Source organism: Harpegnathos saltator, unplaced genomic scaffold (genome assembly GCF_003227715.2).
Source record: "Harpegnathos saltator strain DR-91 unplaced genomic scaffold, Hsal_v8.6 scaffold433, whole genome shotgun sequence".
Lineage (NCBI taxonomy): Eukaryota > Metazoa > Arthropoda > Insecta > Hymenoptera > Formicidae > Harpegnathos > Harpegnathos saltator.
The window spans coordinates 254,168-278,514 of NW_020230243.1; the positions used below are offsets into that span (position 1 = coordinate 254,168).

At 36.0% G+C, this 24,347-nt stretch overlaps 1 protein-coding gene across 4 annotated transcripts in view; it reads left to right on the forward strand.

The window, feature by feature from the left end:
- Window positions 1–24,347, forward strand: part of Pfas (phosphoribosylformylglycinamidine synthase) — a 145,214-nt gene that overhangs the window by 10,674 nt on the left and 110,193 nt on the right. For 3 of the 4 annotated variants that reach the window (XM_025301586.1, XM_025301585.1, XM_025301587.1), the window contains 3 exons: window positions 23,140–23,412; window positions 23,637–23,778; window positions 23,942–24,092. In XM_025301586.1, coding sequence (XP_025157371.1) covers window positions 23,150–23,412; window positions 23,637–23,778; window positions 23,942–24,092 — 556 coding nt within the window. In that variant the 5' untranslated portion in view covers window positions 23,140–23,149. Of the gene's footprint in view, window positions 1–23,139; window positions 23,413–23,636; window positions 23,779–23,941; window positions 24,093–24,347 lie in introns of those variants that run through there. The other variant, XM_025301588.1, reaches the window with a different exon arrangement.

Genomic DNA, 24,347 nt, shown 5'->3' on the forward strand with positions numbered 1-24,347 from the left:
ATTATAACCTTAATACTTTTGTGCGCGATATAATGAGACCAATTAATTGGTTTAAAGAAAATACATTAATCGAAAAGTATCGGCTCCCCCTAATATTTTCAGTAAGAATGCATTTTGTTCATTGGAAAAATGTCCAATAGCAAAGTTGTACGACTTCAAGCGGTTATGCTAGTAAGCTATGGCGGAAAACTGCCCGAAGATGATCGCGAGAAGCTGCTCGAATGCCTGATGTTCCAAGGCGTTAGCGGGAATCTGCCCGAAAGCGTTGGCGGGACCGATCTTTATTGTCTCACTCTCGCAAGCACCAATAGTAACAAGCTCTTGAGCAAACAATGCGGATCACTGATTTGAATCTTTGATGCAGTACTGTCTTCTTTTTAGAGAGCAGCAGTCACCTCGTGGACGAAAACGAACAGCTCCAAATATTGTTTCTGTAACAAAAGAAGCCATTGCGCTTCAACTGATTATCCCAAACATCTTCATTTTGCTTCCAATAGCCCAGAATTTTTTCGTAAATATTATTAATTGATCTATTAGATTTTCAGTTGCTCAACGAGCTTTTTGCTAATGCTGGTTGAAATAAACAAATCGAAAGTTGGACCAACACTTAATAATTTGTATTTTTCTCTACTTAATTATTTAGATTAATTTCCTACCACGTACCTGATTAATTCTCCTTTGCTCTAATTAAGAATGGCGGAGCTTTCTGAAGGAGATCGAATAACACTGTTAATGATGCGAGGATGGAGAGATCAACAAAGAGGGTATAAAACAGTAACGCGATTATTTAATGAAAATTTTCGGAATGAAAATAATAGGGTCTCCAAAAGTACTGTAATCCGTACTATTCAACGTTTCGAGGACATTGGTAGCGTTAAAAGCCGCCCAAGATCTGGTAGACGTAAAACAGCAACAAATAATGATAAGGCATTAAATGTCTTATGTCTTATAGTCTTTCGTTGAAAGTTCCCACATTTCCATCAATCGTGTTGCACAAGAACACGAAATTGGTCATGCATCTGTTAGTAAAATTCTGAAATTGAATAAATGGCATCCATACAAACCCCATTTGGTCCAAGAGTTGTCCGAAGACGATTTTGATAGACGCATCGAATTTTGTGATCTTATGATGGAGATGATTGTCGACGATCCCCTATTACTTAATAATATTGTTTTCTCTGATGAGGCAACATTTGAACTAACTGGAAATGTAAATAGACACAATTGTAGATACTGGAGTGACGTTAATCCTCACTGGAAAAGAGACAATCATACCCAATATCCACAAAAAGTTAACGTATGGGCTGGTATACTTAATGGTAGACCAGTTGGCCCTTTCTTCATTGAAGGCAATTTGACAGCACAAATATACACAGTCATGCTTTGCGAACAAATTGTTCCAGCTATTCGAGACATAGCTGGTGGAAATATGGATGAAATTTATTTCCAACAGGATGGAGCTCCACCTCATTATGGTGTCATTGTCCGTCAATATTTGAATGAGGTCTTTCAGGACAGGTAGATAGGGCGAAGGGGTCATACTGAGTGGCCACCTCGGTCTCCGGACTTGACCCCACTTGACTTTTTTTGTGGGGTTATTTGAAAAGTAAAGTTTATGCCACCAAGCCTCAAGATTTAGATGATTTAAGAGGGAGAATAACTCGACTTTAATGACTCCAAACCCTCTCTGCTATGTGTGTGTGTACATGTGTGTGTGCGCGAGCGCGTGTGTATGCAGACGGGTTTTTATTGAATTAAGTGTTCAAATTGTCTCCTGTCTGCTGCTTGACAATAACCTTATCGTAGATGAAATTCATTTAAAACGTTTCGTCTCATTTCTGGTGAAATAAGATTTACTTGGTGCAGTATGCGTTCCCTAAGGTCTGCCAAGTTAGCAGGTTTCGTTCCGTACACATTGTTTTTAACATATACCCATAAGAAGTAGTGCAATGGAGAAAGATCTGGTGATCTAGAGGGCCACTCTATTTCTCCACATCTTGTTATCCATCGGCTTGGGAAAGTATCAGTTAAAAATTGACGCACTACTACTGCATAGTCCTTATCTCTGCTGACATACACACACACACACACACAGGGGGGGTGTAAAGTCCGACCATGCAACCTCCACGCGGTACATCCTGAATAATACTAATGCTGGCGGCACCGTAAATTCTAAAGCTCATAACTCAGACAATTCTCAACAAAAATAGGTCATCAAGTAGTATTTCAGAAACGACTCGCTGTCATCTTTAACACTGTGTGATAAAAAATTGGATATTCCATTTTGAAAAATCATGTTGGCATTGACCTCGCCTTGACTCCACCACTCAAGATCAACCGGATATGATCATTCAATAGAACTTTTAAAACTTTACAACTTTAGTTGGAAATATTTTTCTTAAAAATGTTTCGTTTTCGAGGTATTTGACCGTTTCCAGACTTTTCTAACTAAAGTGATATGGTCCATTATCGATGATTTTATTAAAAAATTTTTCGAACGAAAGTTGCATGGCTTGAAGGACGACACATGACGGAAATGTGGACTTGACCTTGAGTGACCTTGTCAAAATCAGGCCAAGGTCATTAATGTTTTTTTAAATAGAAACTACAATATTTTATTATTGGGTGAGTGCAAAAGTTCGTGCGGAGTTTGTGAGTAAAAGTCACACAGTGATTAGGCAAACAAAAATCTTTATTCAATCAATGATATATTCTCCATCGTTTTCTATAATCTTTTCCCAACGTTCTGGCAGCATACGGATGCCTCGATCATAAAAACTGCGCGGTTTAGATTCGAAGAACGAAGAGACGCCGTTTTTTAAGGCCTCCAAAGAGTCAAAGTTTTTTCCATTTAAATAATTTTGCAATGACCGGAACAAGTGATAGTCAGATGGTGCGATATCAGGAGAATACGGTGGATGCGTTAAGACATCCCATTTCAGGTTCTTCAGTTTGCGCAGCGTCTTTTTCGAAACGTGTAGTCTGGCGTTGTCGTGATGAAAGACGACTCCCTTGCGATTTGACAAAATCGGACGTTTCTCTTTTATTTCTCGATTCAGATTGGTTAATTGGCGACAGTACTTGTCCGAATCAATCGTTTCGCCAGCGGGGAGAAGCTCGAAATAGATTATGCCCTTGCAATCCCACCAAATAGAGAGCATCATCGGGTGCAAACTGGCCTTTGGCATTGCGTCACCATGCTCACCTGATTGTTTCCATGTCCGTTTGCGCTGAACATTGTTGTAGAGGACCCATTTCTCATCGCCCGTCACTAGTCGATCCAAAAACGACTCGTTATTGAGCCGCCCGAGTAAAGAAACGGCTGCAGAAATTCGCTTGATTTTGTTCTTCTCGGTCAGCAAATGGGGCACCCATATATCGAGCTTCAAATCGAATCCCATCTTTTTTAAACGCCGAAAAGCGGTTGATCGGTCAACGTTTAGTGCTGTAGCAACTTCTTCTGTTGAAATTCGCGGATTATTGAGCACTAAAGTACGCAAAACATCGTCATCAATGTCAAAAGGTCGACCAGAGCGTGGCTCGTCTTCAAGGTTAAATTCTCCGCGCCGAAATTTAGCAAACCATTTTTCCACAGTTCGTTTAGCTGGTGCTTCATCCTGATAAACATCCTGAATATTTTTTACGGCTGCGGCAACGTTTATTCCCTTCCGAAACTCGTAAAGCATAACATGCCGTAAATGCACCTTATCGATACTCATTTTTAAAGTAATATTTCTCGAAGCAGTTTGTATGAAAACAAATGATTTTTTTTTCTAATAACAGCTGAAGACGTCACCTTTCCAACGTTATATAATATGTAGATGGAAGTATTAATGACAACACTTTACGACGCTTATAACTCCATCTATTGAAACTACGCACGAACTTTTACACTCACCCAATACATGTTCTTACTAGTTTATCTCGAGAGCTTTCCAAAACACTCTAACAAAGTTACATTTCATTGAGTACTTTCGGAGTTATGAGGCTTGGAAGTTAAAGCAAGACCGGTCACTGATCCGACCAATTAAGGCAAGATCAATTCGAATATGTCTTTAGCCGTTAATAAGTCTTGTCCTTAGAAGTACGAAATAAAACCTCCTTGCTTTACAATATCCTGTAAGTTAACAAATATTCTTCACACATACAAACATAGTATTATTATATTTTATTAAGTAGTGCACTGAACAACTATGACATTGTTCTAAGAGTTTTCTCATTTAGAGCGATGAAACAAACATATTTTATGAATTTTTTTTCGCGCAGATAGAAAATTTCACGGATGTAATTGTTTTTGGAGATTATCTAATACTGTATGAAAAATATTTATAAACTTACAGGATATTGTAATAAAAGCAAAGAGGTTTCGTTTCGTAGTTCTTGATTCTATTACAATATTCTTTTATATTTCATACTACATCCTTGTACAACATAAAATTATTCTTAAAATATTATTAAACAATTCAATAATCAAACCTCTGAACCTGCCCGACTTCGCAAAATAATTAATAAAATATATTTCATTTTCTTCGCGCCGAATATTATTAATACTATTTCAAATAATATTACAAATGATATAAATTTTTACAAATAAAATTTGTAAAAATTTGTATTATTTGTAACATTATTATACAATTACAAATAAAATTACAAATAATAATATTACAAATAATATATATTATAAATAATAATATTATTAATAATAAAATGTTATTTGTAATAATTTCGGTGCGCCGAGTAGACAAAACTTTTCAGTATTGTCATTAGAGAGGAAAGGAGAGAGAGACAGTCGCGCCCGCGATACAGATTATGAGCAAGAAAGAATTAGGCTCGCTGAGCGAGAACGAGAGCGACAAGGAGGGAATGATATTCTCTCTCTCTCTCTCTCTTTTTCTCTCTTTCTCTCTCTCTCTCTCCTCTCTCTCTCTCTCTCTCTCTCTCTCTCTCGCTCGGCGCGTCGACAATTGCCGATCACGTGGGTCACACGGATTGACCGAGCTGGCTGTGTGCGTATATGAGGGGGGGAGGAGAATCCTCGTGTAAGTCCGTCACCAAATTCGCATCACTGATACCAATGATATCAAAACCGAACAAGCTGCGGACAAGCATAACTTGTAAATACCGGAGGTCAATTGTTTATCAGCTCATAGACAATTAATATGACGAGATACCCGCGGAGACCCGTGTACTTCTCTTTCGTCTTTGCGTACAATTGCGATCAATAAAAAGTTTTCACGAATTGTTCGGTTTTGACATCATTAGTATACGTGTATATGTGTGTGTGTATGTGTACGTACAATTGCGATATACACTTATCATGTTAGCATTGATCGTTTTTATTCATGCTAAAAAAATAAGTATGATTATAAAGAATTTGTGTGCGTATTATTATACATTCTACATAGTTCTCCCTGTGATAGTAAAAATAACACACTGGAACAACCTCATATCACAAAGCCTGATCCACTGTGCTACTGAAGCCAATTGGTAATTCTTCTGCTGTAACGACATTAACAGAACAGAAAAGACTAAACTTCAAACTGCATTTCTCAAAAACATTTAAGATTTGCACCGTGTTTGGATAGCATTTGTTACTATTACATCAATATTATACTTTTCTAAAAGCAAAATCGCACGATGATTTCAAGGACGAAGATTCCTCTTGCGTGAGATATTAATTATTCATTCTTTATTAATAAGAAAAGATTTTCCTTTTGTGTAAATGTTTAAGAAAAGTTATTTGTTCTCTGAAAATCTTTCAACTTTCATGTACGTGAAAAATTATAAAGTTCGTAAAAAAGAAAATTATTTTACTACCTACCTGTTCAGGAGTTGCGCATAAGAGATATTTTAACAAATCTAAATCTGAATCAATTCGTAAGGCAGACAATCAACAAATTAAATTTTTCATTCAAAGAAGCATATGTAGGGTAAGCATAAGTAAGATAAGTATAAATAATAAATTAAATATTATTCTCTGAATATAATAATAAATAAATGTTTTTTAGCTGAATCATCGAAGTAAATATTCTATTATAAATTGACTTTTCGGATTACAATATTAATTTGATTTTTCAGAATACATCTTTCAAATTGACTCTTCGGAATACGCTATTAAATTGACTTTTCAGAGTATACTTTTGAATTGACCCTTCTGACTACACATTTGTTAGTTGACTCTGTGGAGTACATATTTTTTAATTAACTCTTCGGAGAGAAGAGAAGAGAAACATTTCATATTTTATTTAAAAAATCTTAATTTTTGCAGAAAACTGATTGATGAAGAAAAAAATTAATTCACGACCTCAACGAAGATCTTAAAATAATTACTGCAAGAAATGAAGTTGTTGTTATTATATACCATATTGTACAATATTAAAACATACGCGCAATAATTATCTATAATTTGCATATATGGCCGTTTATGTAATTACGAGTAATATAAAAGTCATGACAAATTAATGTAGCCGCGCGTTATCCCTGTCGCGTCATTGCTAGAAATCGTCCGAACTCTCGAAATTATTTTCTTCCCGAATTATGAATATAAAACAATGTGGAAAGGAAAACAAGGGGGTGAAAGGGGAGACGACGACGTCTGCCTTACGATAACATCGCTGTTGGCTCGCTTCAGTTTATCGTCGCGATTGTCTATTCGCTGGTGGTGAGACAAAGACCGATTCTCCGTTTTTATCTGACTAATCTATCTCGCTCGTGAACATAGCACAAAACAGAACCAAATAATTATGGACATAGCACGGAATAGTACCAACAAATCATGAACATTGGCTTAGTAGTTCATGTCCATGAAAAATGGACCCAGTTGGCGCTTCGAATCAGCCAACTTTTCGATAACGCTGTAAATGCGGCCATGCCCGCTCTCAGGCTTCTCTCTGGTACTACTTTCATTTATTAAACATATGAATTTTTATCACATATATTAGTGGTTATTACACAACAAAAATAACCACTAATACATGAGCTAAAAATTCATTTGTTTAATAAATGAAAATGTCTCAATCATATGTACACACACACACACGCACACACACACATACACACACGGGGGGAATACAAGTGGGGGCCTTCGGCCCCCTTCCGCACCCTCCCCATCCGTCCTAGTTTTGCGTGGAAAGTTGCAAACCCATTTCGTTCAGCATGTAGACGTGTGTTTTTCTTTCCTTGTATAATCAGTACAAGAAAGGTAAATAAACAAACCAAGCGAAGAATATAACACGTAAATAAATCTCTATATACAGTGTTGTACAATTATTTCCACAGAAGACACGTAGTACTTCAATACGTGAATATTATTTATTACACTTTTTTGTTAATAACTTTTCAATTAGCATCGACCGACAACTGAAATTTGTTGCTTGTTATTAAGGGAAGATAGTAATAATAATATATATGTGAATTATTGAAATGGGGGGGGGGTGGCTCCCCTATTCTAAATAATCACCTAGAATTTTCTGTCTGCCTTTCTCCATTTTTATTATGCAACGAACGACTCATTTTATCCAACATTATTTTCTTTTTATCAGATGTTTGCTTTTTTCGATTTTTCACTTGTTCCAATTTTTGAGGAAATTCAGAACTTTTATCATTCAAATCTGGATCACAAGCTTTCTTAGAGGTTTTATTTTGGTCACAGGCGGATTTACAAGAATAGGATGTATCTTCACAATTCTTTTGTGAAACAACGTTAAATTGTATTTTCTTAGCTGCTTAGATATTGAGTATTTATAACGCTGTGAATCTTTACATATGGAGCGAATATAGCAATCAGATAATAGCACCTGAGGTGGTGAAGATATTTTCCTTTCAAATTGTTCGACCATTTTTTTGTTTTTTCTTCTATCATCAGCTTCTGAGTCTGATTCTGAGTCTAGCTTTGCTGTTTTTCTCTTTTTTCGTAATCCCCGTCCTAATTTTATTTCGGATTCATAGTTTGAATCTTTAATATAATTTTTACATGCTTGACAAGCCTTTAGATAGGTATCTAAATAGAAAGTTAATATATAAAAACAGGAAAATAGCATAATTTATAAATGTTTAATATAATAAAAGAAATTAATGCTAATGAAATGACCCAGATAGACAAACATGCTAGCATAAAAACGTCAAGATGCATTCATATATAAACAGAATTTCGTCAGCATGTAAAAGAAGTCATCTGATGCTTTAAAAATTACGCTGATATTGTGGCAATATGGCATTCTACTGCCATGAAAATTGCTGTTGATTTGCTGACAAGAGAACACAATTAATCCAAAATTATTATAGTAATGAAAATGCGATGTTAATGTTTAGCATCATGTTTACCTGGGAGGTTTTCTTATTGAAAGTTTCCTGGATACCCTAACAATTATAAATACAACATGTTTAATAAGACGAGACATTTTTATTCTTTCTCTATGACAAAATATAAATATTGAAGAGCTAACAAATTTATTATATAACTATTTTAAAAAATTAAAAGAAATGAAAACCACCATAATATCCCTTGATACGAATGGAGAATTCTTCCCAATCGTTCTCAAAGTCTTTTTCTTTACGTGCTGAAAGCCCAGCATCCACAGTTTTAGAAAGCCATTTTATTATTCCATTCATATTTTCATCACAAAATTTCATCCATTTGCTTAGTCCAACATCATATAGTATTTCATCACTATCACTGTCCCCATCATTGTTAGAAAATTTAAACACAACAAACTGCAAAAAGAATAACGCATTACAAAACAAAACTAATATTTATAAAAATGAGGACACAAATTAAAATTCCGCTAAGTGTATCTGAATAATTAAAAAATGTTATGAAATTGCATTGACCTGCTGCAAGCAAGATCAGCAATTCACGTTCAAAATATTAAGTTCCCAGCAATATACATACAATTAATTTTCACATCCCTATAAAATACTATTAATTACTCGCACCTTGTATCACATTACATTTAAGGAAACACAAATGAGATTATTGTAATTGCTTTTCCCAACTAGGCACTTGCATGAATAGTCATCATCATCATATCATAAAAGAAAATCAAAGGGTAAATAGAAGGATAAAAATAGAAGGATAAAAACAAAACAAGCATATATATATATATGTGTTGAAATAAAACTTTTATTTATATATAAAAAGAGAAATGAAACAGCGAGAATCATTAATGAAAAAGAGGACTAGTATGCAATAGAGGAACACAGATATAAGACTCCCTATATGGAATGAGCCAACATTTAGCCTTTATATCATTTACAGGAAAAATTCTTCTTTGTTCATTCTTATAAGAGACTTTAAAAATTCCTAGAATAGATGAGGAAATAGGATACTGATAAAAATTTTCAGCTCTGAGAAATGCATGACCAATCACATATACTTGGTCTTTTCTTTGTAATATGTTTACAATTGTAATAATTTCTCCATTGTTCATCTTAACACATGAGTCTTTTTTGTTTAACTGAAGTACAACATTATTAATCATAATTTGTCGATACTGTTCACCATTTAGGACTTCATTAGCATAAAAATGTCTCATTGAAAGCGCAACATGGTTGTCTTTCCTATCTACAGGGTGATTCAAAACAACCTTCCATTATTAAAAGTATAAAATCCTGATAAAATTCTAAAACAACTTTTCCTTTTGCAAAATTTTGGCAAAAGCTTAGATTTTAAATTATTAACAAAAATAGTAGACCTATTGCGGGTCGGGTACGGGAGGTAGACAGATGCGGCGCAACTCACCGTCAGACGTGGGCGCTAACGCAGAGTACCCGCAGCAATCAGCTGATTACACTACACATGTTATACACTAGCTATGTTCCAATATTCATTGCCAGCATAAAAATCTGTATTTTGTATCTGTAACGTGGTGCGACGGATGTCTTGCTCGGTTGGGATACAGCTCGACGTATCTTCGAGCAGCAGCGGCGACCTGGCCGTGACAGCGAGCTTTTCCTTTATAGCTTTTTCCTTATAGCTCGCTCGCTCCTCGTCGTTCGTGCTCGCTCGCTCTTCATCGCGCGCGCTCGCCTCTTGTCGCTTACGTTGCCCCTTGCCGCGCGCGCTCGCCTGCCACCACTTGCTGACTCCGCCTGTATCAAATGTCTACGTGCTTACTGCGGTCACCCTTCGCTCTCTACGTGCTCGTTGGCTCACATGTTTTAATTAATAACTCGATAACTATTGGCAATTTGACATTATGGTACATGACTTTTCTTCTCGGCTACACCCAATCTATCTCCAACTTTCGTCTGCATAATCAGCTATCAAACACCCTGTAGATATACAGAGTGGGGGGTTATAAGTTTACAACCCGAAATGTGAAGGTATATTGGGTTAAGACAAACATAAAAGTTCCATACCGTTTTGCGAGATTCACAATAATTATCGAGTTATTAATGACAGAAATCTGAGGAATGGGAGTGCGCCGACATAGATGATTGGAGAAGCGTTGCAGCTACTCAGGCCACAGCGCGGCCCACTCGACCCAGTAACTGTTGGCGGCATGCGGCGAGACGTAGGGTCCGGCGAGATAAAACAACGAATAGCGGTGCATTGTCTTTCCCCTCGCCGCGCACCGGCAACAGTTGCTGGATCGACTGGGTCGCTCTGCGACCTAAGCAGTTGCAACGCTTCTCCAATCATCTATGCCGGCGCGCTCCCACTCCTCAGATTTCTGTCATTAATAACTCGATAATTATTGCGAATGTCGCAAAACGGTATGGGACTTTCATGTTTGTCTTAACCCAATCCACCTTCACACTTAGGGTTATAAACTTATAATCCCCCATCCTGTATATTAAATCATACATTCTGTTTTGTCAAATATTTATTTATATATACACCTTTCTCCTTTTAAATGCAAAATTTCAATCAAAATATCGCAATATATAGGTTAAAAGCCATTCAAAACCCAATACGTCGCGTTCATCTCGCTCAGCTGATTAAGTGCAAGACTTGCTGCGGATTTGCTGCCATTTTGCTCTCGTGTCTTGTGCGCAAGCGTTGCTCAGTGTTTGGCGCAAAGTTATGCGCTGCAAAACTTGCACGGTTTTTGCTGCAGATTTGCTGCAAGTTGCCCAATCCCATCAAACCCTAATGCATATTTGGTGGCAGTTTAGCAACAGAATTTGATAACATAGAGTTTGCAGCAAATTTGTTGCCTGTTTACCATCAATACTTGATATCATCTTATTGACTTCCATCTTATTCCTTTTCCTTTATATACGTTACTTTGATAATATCTCACGTAGTCTAAGCATAAAATCTAATGGGTTAAGTCTGTCCATTCATTACTTTAAGCAGCCAATATTTGGAACTTTTTGATTCATTTTTCCCATGTTCTCGTCATTCTTTTGGTTAAAAAATACTGTCTTACAACTACTACTGTGGCACACAAAATAATCCGTTAGGTTCTAAAGGTTTGCAGTTTGGGCCAATATTGCTGAATTCTTCACTCCCTTCTTTTAAAACTGCGTAAATATGATTATTTAAATTGTATAAGTAAATGCAACCAACACAGAATATTATGATTACAATTTATGTAATAAACTCTTTTCATATGATAAATTTTTAAATTTAATATATTGTAAATATTGTTCTTTCTCAAAAAATATTAGGCAAATAAAAAAATGTTTCGGACAAAAGTTGTTGAAATTAATTAGTAGAGAAGGATGATATAATAAAAAATTCGGGTTTCCATTTAAGAAAAATAATAACCAGTGAATATATCGACAGTGACGCCATCTGTAAACAAACCGATATAGTTGTTTTATGTCCCCCTTGAAACCATATAACCTTTGCCTGAAACATTTCAATCTATCGGCCTCAGTAAATAAATGGGGAATTATTATGTAATATACAAGCTGTCCCATTTTAACATTCGCATTAAAAAATCTCGAAAACTATAAAAGATATTAAAAAAGCTAAAACACGTTTTCCATGATTTCAAAAGGGAAAGAGAATGGCATTATCAGCTTTTTATTTGGAGGGCATTTTCACGGTCAGTTGAAGGTCAACTTAATGTTTTAAAATAGAAAGCCCAATTTTTTATTACATCTTCTATTTTTACCAATTAATTTTAACAACTTTTGTCTGAAACATTTTTTTTATTTGCCTAATATTTTTTTAAATATTTAAGGCAAACATGGTAACTTTTTCAACATTTAACTTACGATATCTCGCTAACTACTCGTCCAAAGAAATAATAATATTAGACTTTTTCACATTATTTACTATCAAGAATATATTACTATAATAATGCCCTAACTGTTGTTAACTTATCGAATTGTTATTTAGTAATAAATTGTTTTTCATTGTATTACTCATTGTTAATATTAATGAGTATTCTCTTTCAGAACGAATATTTTCTTTCAGTGTAGCCTGTTAAGTGCTGCAGTTTATTCATCAAACTGCATATTCAGCTTATTGTTATACTAGCTTTAATATAACAACCAATGACATATACATATACCTCGACCAAGCATTCGTATACTTTCACTGTACAGTGAGTGAGGCCGGAATTTGGCAGTTTATGAGTGAGAGAGAACGTTGATTTGCATCTACTGTTTTCTCGCTCTTGGCTTATATACTTTTTCTCTTTTTTTTGGTGATAGTGGGGAAATCCTCATGGATATCCCCGCCCCTTGGGAGGGGCGTGGGTTATGCCGGACTCTTACCGGCTAAAATCCCACAAGGATGCCTCCACGCTGGCCGGAGGCGGGGAGTCGGAGGAACTGCGCCAACATTCCCTCCCCGACACCCCGGCCCTGGGGGCTCTAGGGATTCCCCCGCCCAAGTGCCGTGCCCCCTCCCACGAAGGGAGTCGGGGGTGCGGCGCCCCGACCGGTTGTCCGGACAGGTTGGCCACCTGTCTCTATTTTTCTGGAGAGGGGGGCACCCGCCCCCTCTCCTAGCCTCCCTCACTTGTCAAGGGGGGCGGGGGAGTGGGGCCCGTCCCCAAACGGGCCACCACTTCTCCTTGTCCTACCATCACCGTCGTGCGGGGGGAGCCGGGTTCACACCCGTCGCCCCCTTCCCCGTGCTGATGGAAGCGGGCCCAAGGCGGCCGAGGGAGCCCCCGACAGATCGGAGGCCGCTTCTCGGCCGGCGCTACTTCAGGCCCGCTCCCTAGCCCTGGGAAGCGCCGTCCCCCTCGTCGCTTCTTGCGACAAACGCCGGGGTGGCGCTCTCATTCGGCGACCTCCTTCTGGGACATAACATCCTCGCAGAAGGAGGCCGCCGCCTTTCACGTCTTCTCGCTCTCGCACATGGCGTTCACCATGCGTGGGACCGAGAGGGTCTCCACCCGGCAGCCCACTGCCCGGGCGAGGACACGGCGCTGCAGTCCCATGCTTCGCATTGGACTAGCGTGTGATGCGCTGTGTCCTCCTCCTTCGGGCAGTGGTGGAATTGCGACTCTTGGTTTATATGACAGACAGAGCAATTAACCTTAACAATTTTGCTGTAAACAGTGTGCGTGTCTACACATACAAGAAAAAAATAATACAATATATAAAATATTTTGTTCTGTTACATTTGTGGCATACACTTGAGGTATAAATCCGGTGCCTAAGTGTCTCAGTTTTCTATTTTTAATATTTCTCGCTTTGTATTTTTATTTCAGCTTACATCCAAGTTATTTTCCCGAGCCTAATCTGCCATTATTATTAATATCTCATTAAACTCTATTTTTTAATTCCTACTTCATCAACTTAAACATTTTAATTTACAAATAAGAAATTGAAACAGTGAAGTCAAAGGGTCATTGAATTTTACAATAAATAATTAAAACATTTATTCTTGTTATTTTTTATATATTAGGTCAATCGGGAAGTTCCGTCTAGTTTTTTGCAAAACATATGGTTTTATTTAAAAGACAAAATAAAAAAAGTATATACATCAATCAAAGTATTGTCCATAGTTAGCGATGACATTTTCCTATCTTTTAGTCAGCAAGCGAATTCCGCGGCGAAAGAATGACTCATCTTTAGAGGCTATCCAGTCATAGACCCATTTTTCGACGTCTTCATAAAAATTGAAGCATTTGTCAAGTGCGTGTGCCATCGACCGAAACAAGTGGTCGGAAGGGGCACAGTCTGGTAAATAAGCCGTATTGGGTAACACTTCCCAGCGAAGTGCTTCTAACGTTTCCTTGACAGATTTTGTGACATGAGGCCGAGCGTTGTCATGAAGCAAAATCATTTTATGCTGTCTCGTTTCATATTCTAGTCGTTTTTCATGTAATGCTCGGCTCAAACGGATCATTTGTTCTCTGTAGAGATCCCCTGTGACTGTTTGACCACTTTTCAATAGCTCATGGTACAGCACACCCTTTTGACCCCATCGAATACAGAGCATTGCTTTCTTTCCGTGGATATTCCATTTTGGCGTCGATGTTGAAGGTTGGCCGCGATCGCAAATAGGTTTTCGATGTTTGAGGTTGTCAAAATAAATCCATTTTTCATCTCCAGTGATGATACGATGTAAAACCCCTTTCTTTGTTGCCTAGCGAGCAGAATTTCGCAGGTGGTTTTTCGCTTTTCAATGTTTCTTGGTTTCAATTCATATGGGATCCATTTTCTTTCCTTCTAAACCTTTCCTAAGGCTTTCAAACGATCGGGAATGACAGATTGAACACAATTTATTGCTTCTGCAAGTTGCTTTTGTGTTTGACATGGGTCTTCGTCCACCAATGCCTGCAATTCTTCGTCTTCGAATACTCTTGGCCGTTCAGAACGCTCTTTGTCCTCTACATCAAAATCACCAATTTTAGAGCGTCGAAACCATTCTCTGCATGTTTTATCGGAAGGAGTATTATCATCATAAACTTTTACAAGCATTCGATGAGCTTCAACTGCAGTTTTCTTCCAATTGAAGCAAAAGATTAACACTTCGCGCAAATTACGCTTATTTGGCTCAAATTTCGACATTTTCGATGCAGTAAAAAACAATGTTATTGATGCAAACGTATACCTTTATGTACTGAATGTTAATGACAGACCATTCAAAACAAACCATTAAGCTTCGTTCAGATGTTAAGGTCATTCTACAATACGTGTCGTAAGTTGTAAGCCGTAAGAATTGGCGAATCACAGTCGATTATTACAAAAATAATCGGCTATAATTGGTCAGTTCTTACGGCTTACAACTTACGACACGTATTGTAGAATGACCTTTAGAGGTTAACGACAGTTCTAGTTATAGCTACTTGCCGCTAGATGGACGGAACTTTCCGATTTATCTAATAATACATAATATTATAAAAAAAAGAAAGTTGGCACTGTGAGGACTCGAACCACTCCTCGGACGTAGATAACAAGATACTACTAGCGCGCCCCTTAGCTACTGCACTTCACGCTTATTGATTCCATGTTATTACACTTAACATGTAGCTGTTTTTTAATCGCAAATTTTTCGCAAACGAAGACCCATGCACGCAAGCCCTTTTAGGATTTTTATGTACTTAATCCCTTCATTCGAATGAATTATGACTCATTCATTTATCGATCTTACATGTCTTGCCATCTCCTTGTAAGTCCAAAACTATAATGTATTGGGTGAGTGCAAAAGTTCGTGCGGAGTTTGTGAGTAAAAGTCACACAGTGATTAGGCAAACAAAAATCTTTATTCAATCAATGATATATTCTCCATCGTTTTCTATAATCTTTTCCCAACGTTCTGGCAGCATACGGATGCCTCGATCATAAAAACTGCGCGGTTTAGATTCGAAGAACGAAGAGACGCCGTTTTTTAAGACCTCCGAAGAGTCAAAATTTTTTCCATTTATATAATTTTGCAATGACCGGAACAAGTGATAGTCAGATGGTGCGATATCAGGAGAATACGGTGGATGCGTTAAGACATCCCATTTCAGGCTCTTCAGTTTGCGCAGCGTCTTTTTCGAAACGTGTGGTCTGGCGTTGTCGTGATGAAAGACGACTCCCTTGCGATTTGACAAAATCGGACGTTTCTCTTTTATTTCTCGATTCAGATTGGTTAATTGGCGACAGTACTTGTCCGAATCAATCGTTTCGCCAGCGGGGAGAAGCTCGAAATAGATTATGCCCTTGCAATCCCACCAAATAGAGAGCATCATCGGGTGCAAACTGGCCTTTGGCATTGCGTCACCATGCTCACCTGATTGTTTCCATGTCCGTTTGCGCTGAACATTGTTGTAGAGGACCCATTTCTCATCGCCCGTCACTAGTCGATCCAAAAACGACTCGTTATTGAGCCGCCCGAGTAAAGAAACGGCTGCAGAAATTCGCTTGATTTTGTTCTTCTCGGTCAGCAAATGGGGCACCCATATATCGAGCTTCAAATCGAATCCCATCTTTTTTAAACGCCGAAAAGCGGTTGATCGGTCAACGTTTAGTGCTGTAGCAACTTCTTCTGTTGAAATTCGCGGATTATTGAGCACTAAAGTACGCAAAACATCGTCATCAATGTCAAAAGGTCGACCAGAGCGTGGCTCGTCTTCAAGGTTAAATTCTCCGCGCCGAAATTTAGCAAACCATTTTTCCACAGTTCGTTTAGCTGGTGCTTCATCCTGATAAACATCCTGAATGTTTCTTACGGCTGCGGCAACGTTTATTCCCTTCCGAAACTCGTAAAGCATAACATGCCGTAAATGCACCTTATCGATACTCATTTTTAAAGTGATATTTCTCGAAGCAGTTTGTATGAAAACAAATGATTTTTTTTTTTAATAACAGCTGAAGACGTCACCTTTCCAACGTTATATAATATGTAGATGGAAGTATTAATGACAACACTTTACGACGCTTATAACTCCATCTATTGAAACTACGCACGAACTTTTGCACTCACCCAATAATATAATTTTCGGGAAACTCCTTGTGAAATCTTGTATTTGTTATTTCCTCGTCATGGCCATTTTGATTTATGACGTGAAGAATAAGAAAATATATTTTAACAATTCTTGCAAAATACTTTGAAATAAGAGGATATATTCACAAAATGGCATTTTGTCAATTAAACAATTTTATAACATAATCCATATACTTTCTAATTTTACTCTAATAATTAATAAATAACTAATATAATAATAAATAACGGTAATTATGCAGAAATAGGGACCATCTCTCGATGTCAATGATTTTCATATATTATATGTTATCAAGGTCATCATCCTGAGTAATGTTCTGAAAGTTTTAGCCCGAACTCATTATTTATAACAAAGTTATAAACAAAATAAATATACTGAATAGTATATAATTTCCTGACACTTTATATATATACTAAGCTTCTTACAATGTTTATTGAGTGAAGATTCATTTGTGCTTACATTCTTTCTATGTTTCGGTTTATCTTATAATATGTTTATCTTATTATATGTTGTTTATCTTATTATATGTTGTTGATATTTCTTGCAACTTTAAATCAGTACTCTAGGAAAAATGAATCAGTATAGAATAGTTAATCGTACAGTTAACATCATATTACTGCAAAATGAAATTCTATGAATTTCTTACTTTAATGACAAAATATGATGAGCTAGTGAGCTAGTGTGCACGAAAAATGTTATTCGTAAAAATGTTATTCGTAAAAATGTAAAATGTCCGCATTGCGAAAATATATAATCATAGAATTGAATAGTGGACGACTGCTTTTTCATTGCATGCACCATTATTACAGGAAAGCGCAAAAACAAAAACGCAAATGATTAATTTGTAACTTTAAAATGAGTGCGTTAAACGGAATTTGGTTTTCGCACTGGCATTTAGGTATTGATATAGTTTGTCGATTAATCTGTTATGTAATGATGTTAAATAATCCTCGACAAATATTTCTGCAAAAAGAGTTACAAGTACTAGGTGCACAACTAAGTTTCCGGGTTTTTTGATCAATGAAAAATGGAAAATTTCAAGAGAAATAAAAAAATTGTTTATTCAAAGTATCGTCCCTCGCTAGCTACACATTTTTGCCATCTCTCTGGCAATACATGAATACCGCGACGATAAAACGACGTGTCTTTGGACCGAAACCATTTATCCAACTAATTTTGTACTTCTTCGAAATTGGCCAAGTGTTGCCCAACCAAGCCATGCGCCATCGACCGGAACAACTGATAATCGGAAGGGGCCAGGTCTGGCGAATACGGCGGATGTGGTAGCAGATCCCATTTCAGCGTTTTGATGGTGTCCTGGACGATGGAAGTGCGGTGGCATGGAGCGTTGTCGTGCTGCAATATCACTCGTTCGTGTCTCGTGTCCCATTCTGGCCGTTTTTCGAGCAATGCATGGTTCAAATTGATCAGTTGTTGTCGGTAGCGATGCCCACTGACAGTTTCGCCCGGTTTCAGCTGCTCATAGTACACGATTCTTTTCTGGTCCCACCAAACGCAGAGCATTGTCTTCTTTCCGAAGCGATTTGGCCGTGCCGTCGATGTTGATGCTTCACCAGGTGAAAGCCACGATTTTTTGCATTTGGGATTCTCGAAATATATTCACTTTTCATCGCCAGTAACAATTCGATGCAGGAAACTCTTTCTTTCACACCGCAAAAGCAAAATTTCAGAAGTGACTCTTCGATTTTCCATCTGTCTCTCAGTCAACTCATGCGGCACCCATTTTCCTTCCTTTTGAATTTTTCCCATGGCATGTAAACGTTTGGAAATATCTTGGCGAGTCATGTTTAATGCCTCCGCAAGTTGATCTTATATTATGATATTTGCATATCATCTTCATCTAATAACGCTTGCAGATCGGTGTCCTCAAATGTTTTTTGTCTTCCGGAGCGCTCCTTGTCTTCAGTGTCGAAATCGCCACTTCTGAAGCGTTTAAACCAATCTTCACAAGTAGTTTTCGATGGTGCATGTTCGCCGTAGGCCTCCTCAAGCAAACGACATGCTTCAGCTGTACTTTTTTTCAAGTTAAAGCAGAAAAGTAAATGCTTCCCGCAAATGCTGTTTATTTGGCACAAAACTCGACATTTTCGTTGTTAGAAAAAATATTTTTGCGTTGCGATATGTGTTGGTATTACGATTGGTTATTGTTAACAGATGTCCAAGCTATAAAAAAAACACAACTTCAGACATGTATGTCGACTACATGTGTCGTTAGCGCCATCCATGTGTGAAACCCGGAAACTTAGTTGCGCACCTAGTAAATGAAATTTTATAGATAGGCCCATTTTCTTTTAGACACAATATACATTAAACAATATTAAACAGTACATATAAGCGAGAGAGGGGCTTCGCCCCTCTCCCGCACCCTCTCCCCCAAACAAATCCTAACCTAACTTATTGCATTTTTATATATTTTTGGACATTGTTGAACAAGTTCTCTTAAGATCTATCACCTAATCCAACTTAACTTATTATATCTATTGGGTGAGTGCAAAAGCACTTTAGTGCTCAATAATCCGCGAATTTCAACAGAAGAACTTGCTACAGCACTAAACGTTGACCGATCAATCGCTTTTCGGCGTTTAAAAAAGATGGGATTCGATTTGAAGCTCGATATATGGGTGCTCCATTTGCTGATCGAGAAGAACAAAATCAAGCGAATTTCTGCAGCCGTTTCTTTACTCGGGCGGCTCAATAACGAGTCGTTTTTGGATCGACTAGTGACGGGCGATGAGAAATGGGTCCTCTACAACAATGTTCAGCGCAAACGGACATGGAAACAATCAGGTGAGCATGGTGACGCAATGCCAAAGGCCAGTTTGCACCCGATGATGCTCTCTATTTGGTGGGATTGCAAGGGCATAATCTATTTCGAGCTTCTCCCCGCTGGCGAAACGATTGATTCGGACAAGTACTGTCGCCAATTAACCAATCTGAATCGAGAAATAAAAGAGAAACGTCCGATTTTGTCAAATCGCAAGGGAGTCGTCTTTCATCACGACAACGCCAGACCACACGTTTCGAAAAAGACGCTGCGCAAACTGAAGAGCCTGAAATGGGATGTCTTAACGCATCCACCGTATTCTCCTGATATCGCACCATCTGACTATCACTTGTTCCGGTCATTGCAAAATTATATAAATGGATAAAACTTTGACTCTTTGGAGGTCTTAAAAAACGGCGTCTCTTCGTTCTTCGAATCTAAACCGCGCAGTTTTTATGATCGAGGCATCCGTATGCTGCCAGAACGTTGGGAAAAGATTATAGAAAACGATGGAGAATATATCATTGATTGAATAAAGATTTTTGTTTGCCTAATCACTGTGTGACTTTTACTCACAAACTCCGCACGAACTTTTGCACTCACCCAATATATACAATTAGGTGTTGTGAGTTTTAAGGAAATCTTTTCAACAACGCCGAAAAATATATAAAGATTCAACAAGTTAGGTTAGGTTAGGATTTGTTTGAGGAGGAAGTGCGCGGGAGGGGCGAAGCCCCTCTCCCGCTTATATGTATTGTTTAACAATGTTTAATGTACATTGTGTCTAAAGAAGTCGAACTCTATCTATAAAATTTCATTTATTTGTAACTTTCTCATAAATTGCAATGTGTATTAGAGATGTGCGAACTATTCGAATTCGAATCGAATCGAATCGAATCTAATGTAATTCGATTCGATTCGAATCCGAATCCCTATGATTCGAATCCAAATAATTCGAAAATCTCGAATCGCGAAGATTCAAATACGAATCAAATATATTAGCGTTTGTGCATATCAGTTATAAAACGGGCCATCTGGGCCTGTATATTTGAACCCTTAACTTATTTTTAATTAATTATTAATTAATAATGTTTAATTGCTGTAATTAACCTAACTTATAATTAATAACTTAATTATAAATTACTATAAATATTTAAATATTTTATTTTAAGATATTTTATTTTAAGATAATATTAGAATATTAATATTCCTTTTCATATTAAAATCTTCCATCATTATTTGCACGTTTAATATTCATGGTAAATTTTTTAATGGTTCGATTCGATTTGATTCGAATTCGAATTTAAAAAATGAGATTCGATTCGATTCGATTCGACATAAAAATTCTTGATTCGCACATCTCTAATAAGTATGTGTTATGGAGTGATAGAAAGTGGAAAGTTTCTCCCCTATTCACATATGTATACAGTATATAATATGTAAATATATACTGTGTCGAGAAATTACGTTTCACTTATGAAATTTTTTTGTTAATAACTTTTTAATAAACAATAAGCGACGGTTGAAGCTTGTACAGTACTTAGAAGAATGACCTTAACAACATATGTCAAGGTGAAAGTTATCGGAACTGAGGTCCCTAAACAGCATATTTACCTTATTTTGTTTATAACTTTGTTATGAACAATGAGCGCGGGCTAAAACTTTCAGAACATTACTCGGGGTGATGACCTTGATAACATATGTGAAAATCATTGACATCGGAAGGTGGTCCCTAATTCTGCATAATTACCTAAATAACTAATAATTAATAAATAATAAATAAATTAATATGACGAGAGAGGAGGGAAATTATGAGGGAACAATTACGAGAGAAAAAGAGAAGAAGAAAGGGAAACATTTAAAAAGATTTAATTAGGTTAGATTATGTTAGGTTATATAGTTGTATCATATTAATTTTACCGTTATTTATTGACTAAGAATAAAAGAAAGTGTTAGGAGTATTTTATGAAACCTCTCAATCGATTGCAGGTGCAATTTCATAGATATATATTTTTATTTTATCGTATTTTACAAAAATTTTAAGTTCAAATTTTAATATATACTTCTGATGTGACCAATCAATAAATCTATCTAAATGTTGTCTGGAGATTTAAAAAAAACCCAAATAAACAGACATGTTGACAATGGCATGCACGCATTCAACATATAGTTTATGATACCATTGGAGCGGCATAACATGTTTGTAATATGCCTGCTGTAAGAAATACTATGCTGTAAAAAATAGTATTTATTATTCCATACTTTGCAGCAAATTATCAGTTTGTTTATATTACCGATTAATTGCGTCCTCTTACCGATAATATGTGATATGTACCGCAATTTTCATGGCATCATATTGCTTCTTTTATATACTGCTACAATACTTTTTGTATAAAGATGCATCTTTACATATTTATGCTACTATTTTAATTCTCGAATTCAGTCTCTATGCAGACAATGTGGCAAAATTTGTCTATCTGGGAAGGGAAAAGCTAAGTTAAACAAAATCGATTTTGATATACAGCAAGTTTGAAATCGAGCAAAATTGTTGTAAAAATATATACAAGTATATAATACCATATAATGTAAGTATGTATATAATAGTGTATAATACCATAAAGTATATCATGTTTTAAATGAATTCTAAAAGCATAATAAAAGAAACTATGTTTCGAAATTATCTTGCATGATAACCTTACATTACGTTCGTGACATCAATAGGGCAATTATGATACTGATACTGACTGATATTGCATCAAGCAGTTTGCTTTATAAGCATCATAAGTGACAAATAAATGATAATATTCAGTGACTTGTTTAACACAAGATGCGTCTAAATATATTTTATAATGAAATACTAGAAATATCATATATGTATATGTAATATGTTACAGTTATATATATATAATGTTTCAAACGTTCAAAAATTAAGGGTATTTTTTTATTACGAATTTTAACGAAAATATAATAAATTAAAAATGTATGTCCTCTCTTTCTCTCTCTCTCTCTCTTTCTCTCTCTCTCTCTCTCTCTCTCTCTCTCTCTCTCTCTTTCTTAACTAAAACTTTTTTAGTTAAGAGTTTAAAACTTTTTTCATTAAGTCATATTAAAATTCTTCTAAAAATTGATAATACAAAAAAGATTACAGGGAAAAGGAAAGAGATACAAAAAGGAAACAATATTCGAAATAATTTAAAACATCATTGTATATTCTAGAGTCAAGAATATGAGTTAAGAATATAGTCAAGAATATTGGATTTAAATCGAATTCAGTAAACTGTTATTGCTTCATTTGATTTCAACATTTGTCATGTTTTTTTCTTATGTACTTAATCACCTAAAATAACTTCACTAAATGACTTGCTATATCAGAGTTCTATTTATCAAAGAGCAATGGTAGGGACGATTAAAGCTATCACAGTTCGATGTTTCTAATCTCAAGTAATTTCTGTACATTTGTCCGTAACGCCACTTCTTCGTAGTGTAACTTCTCATTCATTCATACAGATCACTTAAAATGAGTATTCTGAGGTTTTATAAGGCACCCGGACTAAAGGTGGGCCAGCTGAAAAATAAGCTGCACAAAGTGCTACAAATTGAGGCTTCAGTGATCAGTCTTGAATCTGAATTATGTTACTATGTGGAAACAGAGCCGCTTGAAAAAGAGGAACTTCATATATTAAAATGGATTTTAGCACCTTCTTTTGAACAAGAATCCTTACGAACTTACAGTGAGTTTAATGAAACTGAAGATTATTCTGTCATTGAGATTGGACCCAGGTAAAACTTATTTTTGAAATTTTTTTACGTGCATAAATAAATATTCTATTTGTTAATGAATTTTTGATTTGTCATATTTATTATTTTCATATTTATATCAAAACATAGTTTAATTTAAACTAAACACACATACTTTATACATAATTTTTGTTTTTCTTAACGAAAAGATGAATTTACAATAAATTAAATAAAAAAATATTTAAAACAATTATTCTCTTTTACAGGTTGAATTTCTCAACAGCATTTTGTAGCAATGTTGTTTCTATATGTAAATCTGTCAAACTAAGCAAAGTAAAAAGAATAGAGGTAGCGATTCGATATAACATCAAGTGGACAAAAGGATTTAATAAAGAAACTGAAAAAGCCGTATGTATAATTTTTATATTATGTGCATGTTTGGACTATTTATATTAATTTTTTTTTAATATTAAAATTATATAATTAAAACTATTATATAAATATATGTAAAAGTGGAAATACCCCTAGACACTATTTTTTATACTACTATATCGTTTCACTTATTTTTTAGATTGTTGATATTTTGGGAGATAGAATGACAGAATGTAGGTACGAGAAACCTATAAAAACATTTGATCATGGCTTTAAGCCAGATAAATGGTTTGAAGTTGATATAATGAAAAGAGGTAGGACAGCTTTGGAAGAAGTTAATACAAAATTGGGTGAGTAATAACATACAATAGATCAAAGTTGGATTTTTTAAAAGACTTAGTCTTTATTTAATTAAAAGTAAATTATATTGTACTATATTATATTATATTATATTATATATTATATTATATATTTATATTACTTAATTAAAAGTAAAATATATAATAATTTCTTATATTCAATAGCACCACAAAAAAAGTTAATTAGAGCACACGCCAGATATCAATAACGAAAATTCTTCAACTACAGAACAAGATTACCTAAAT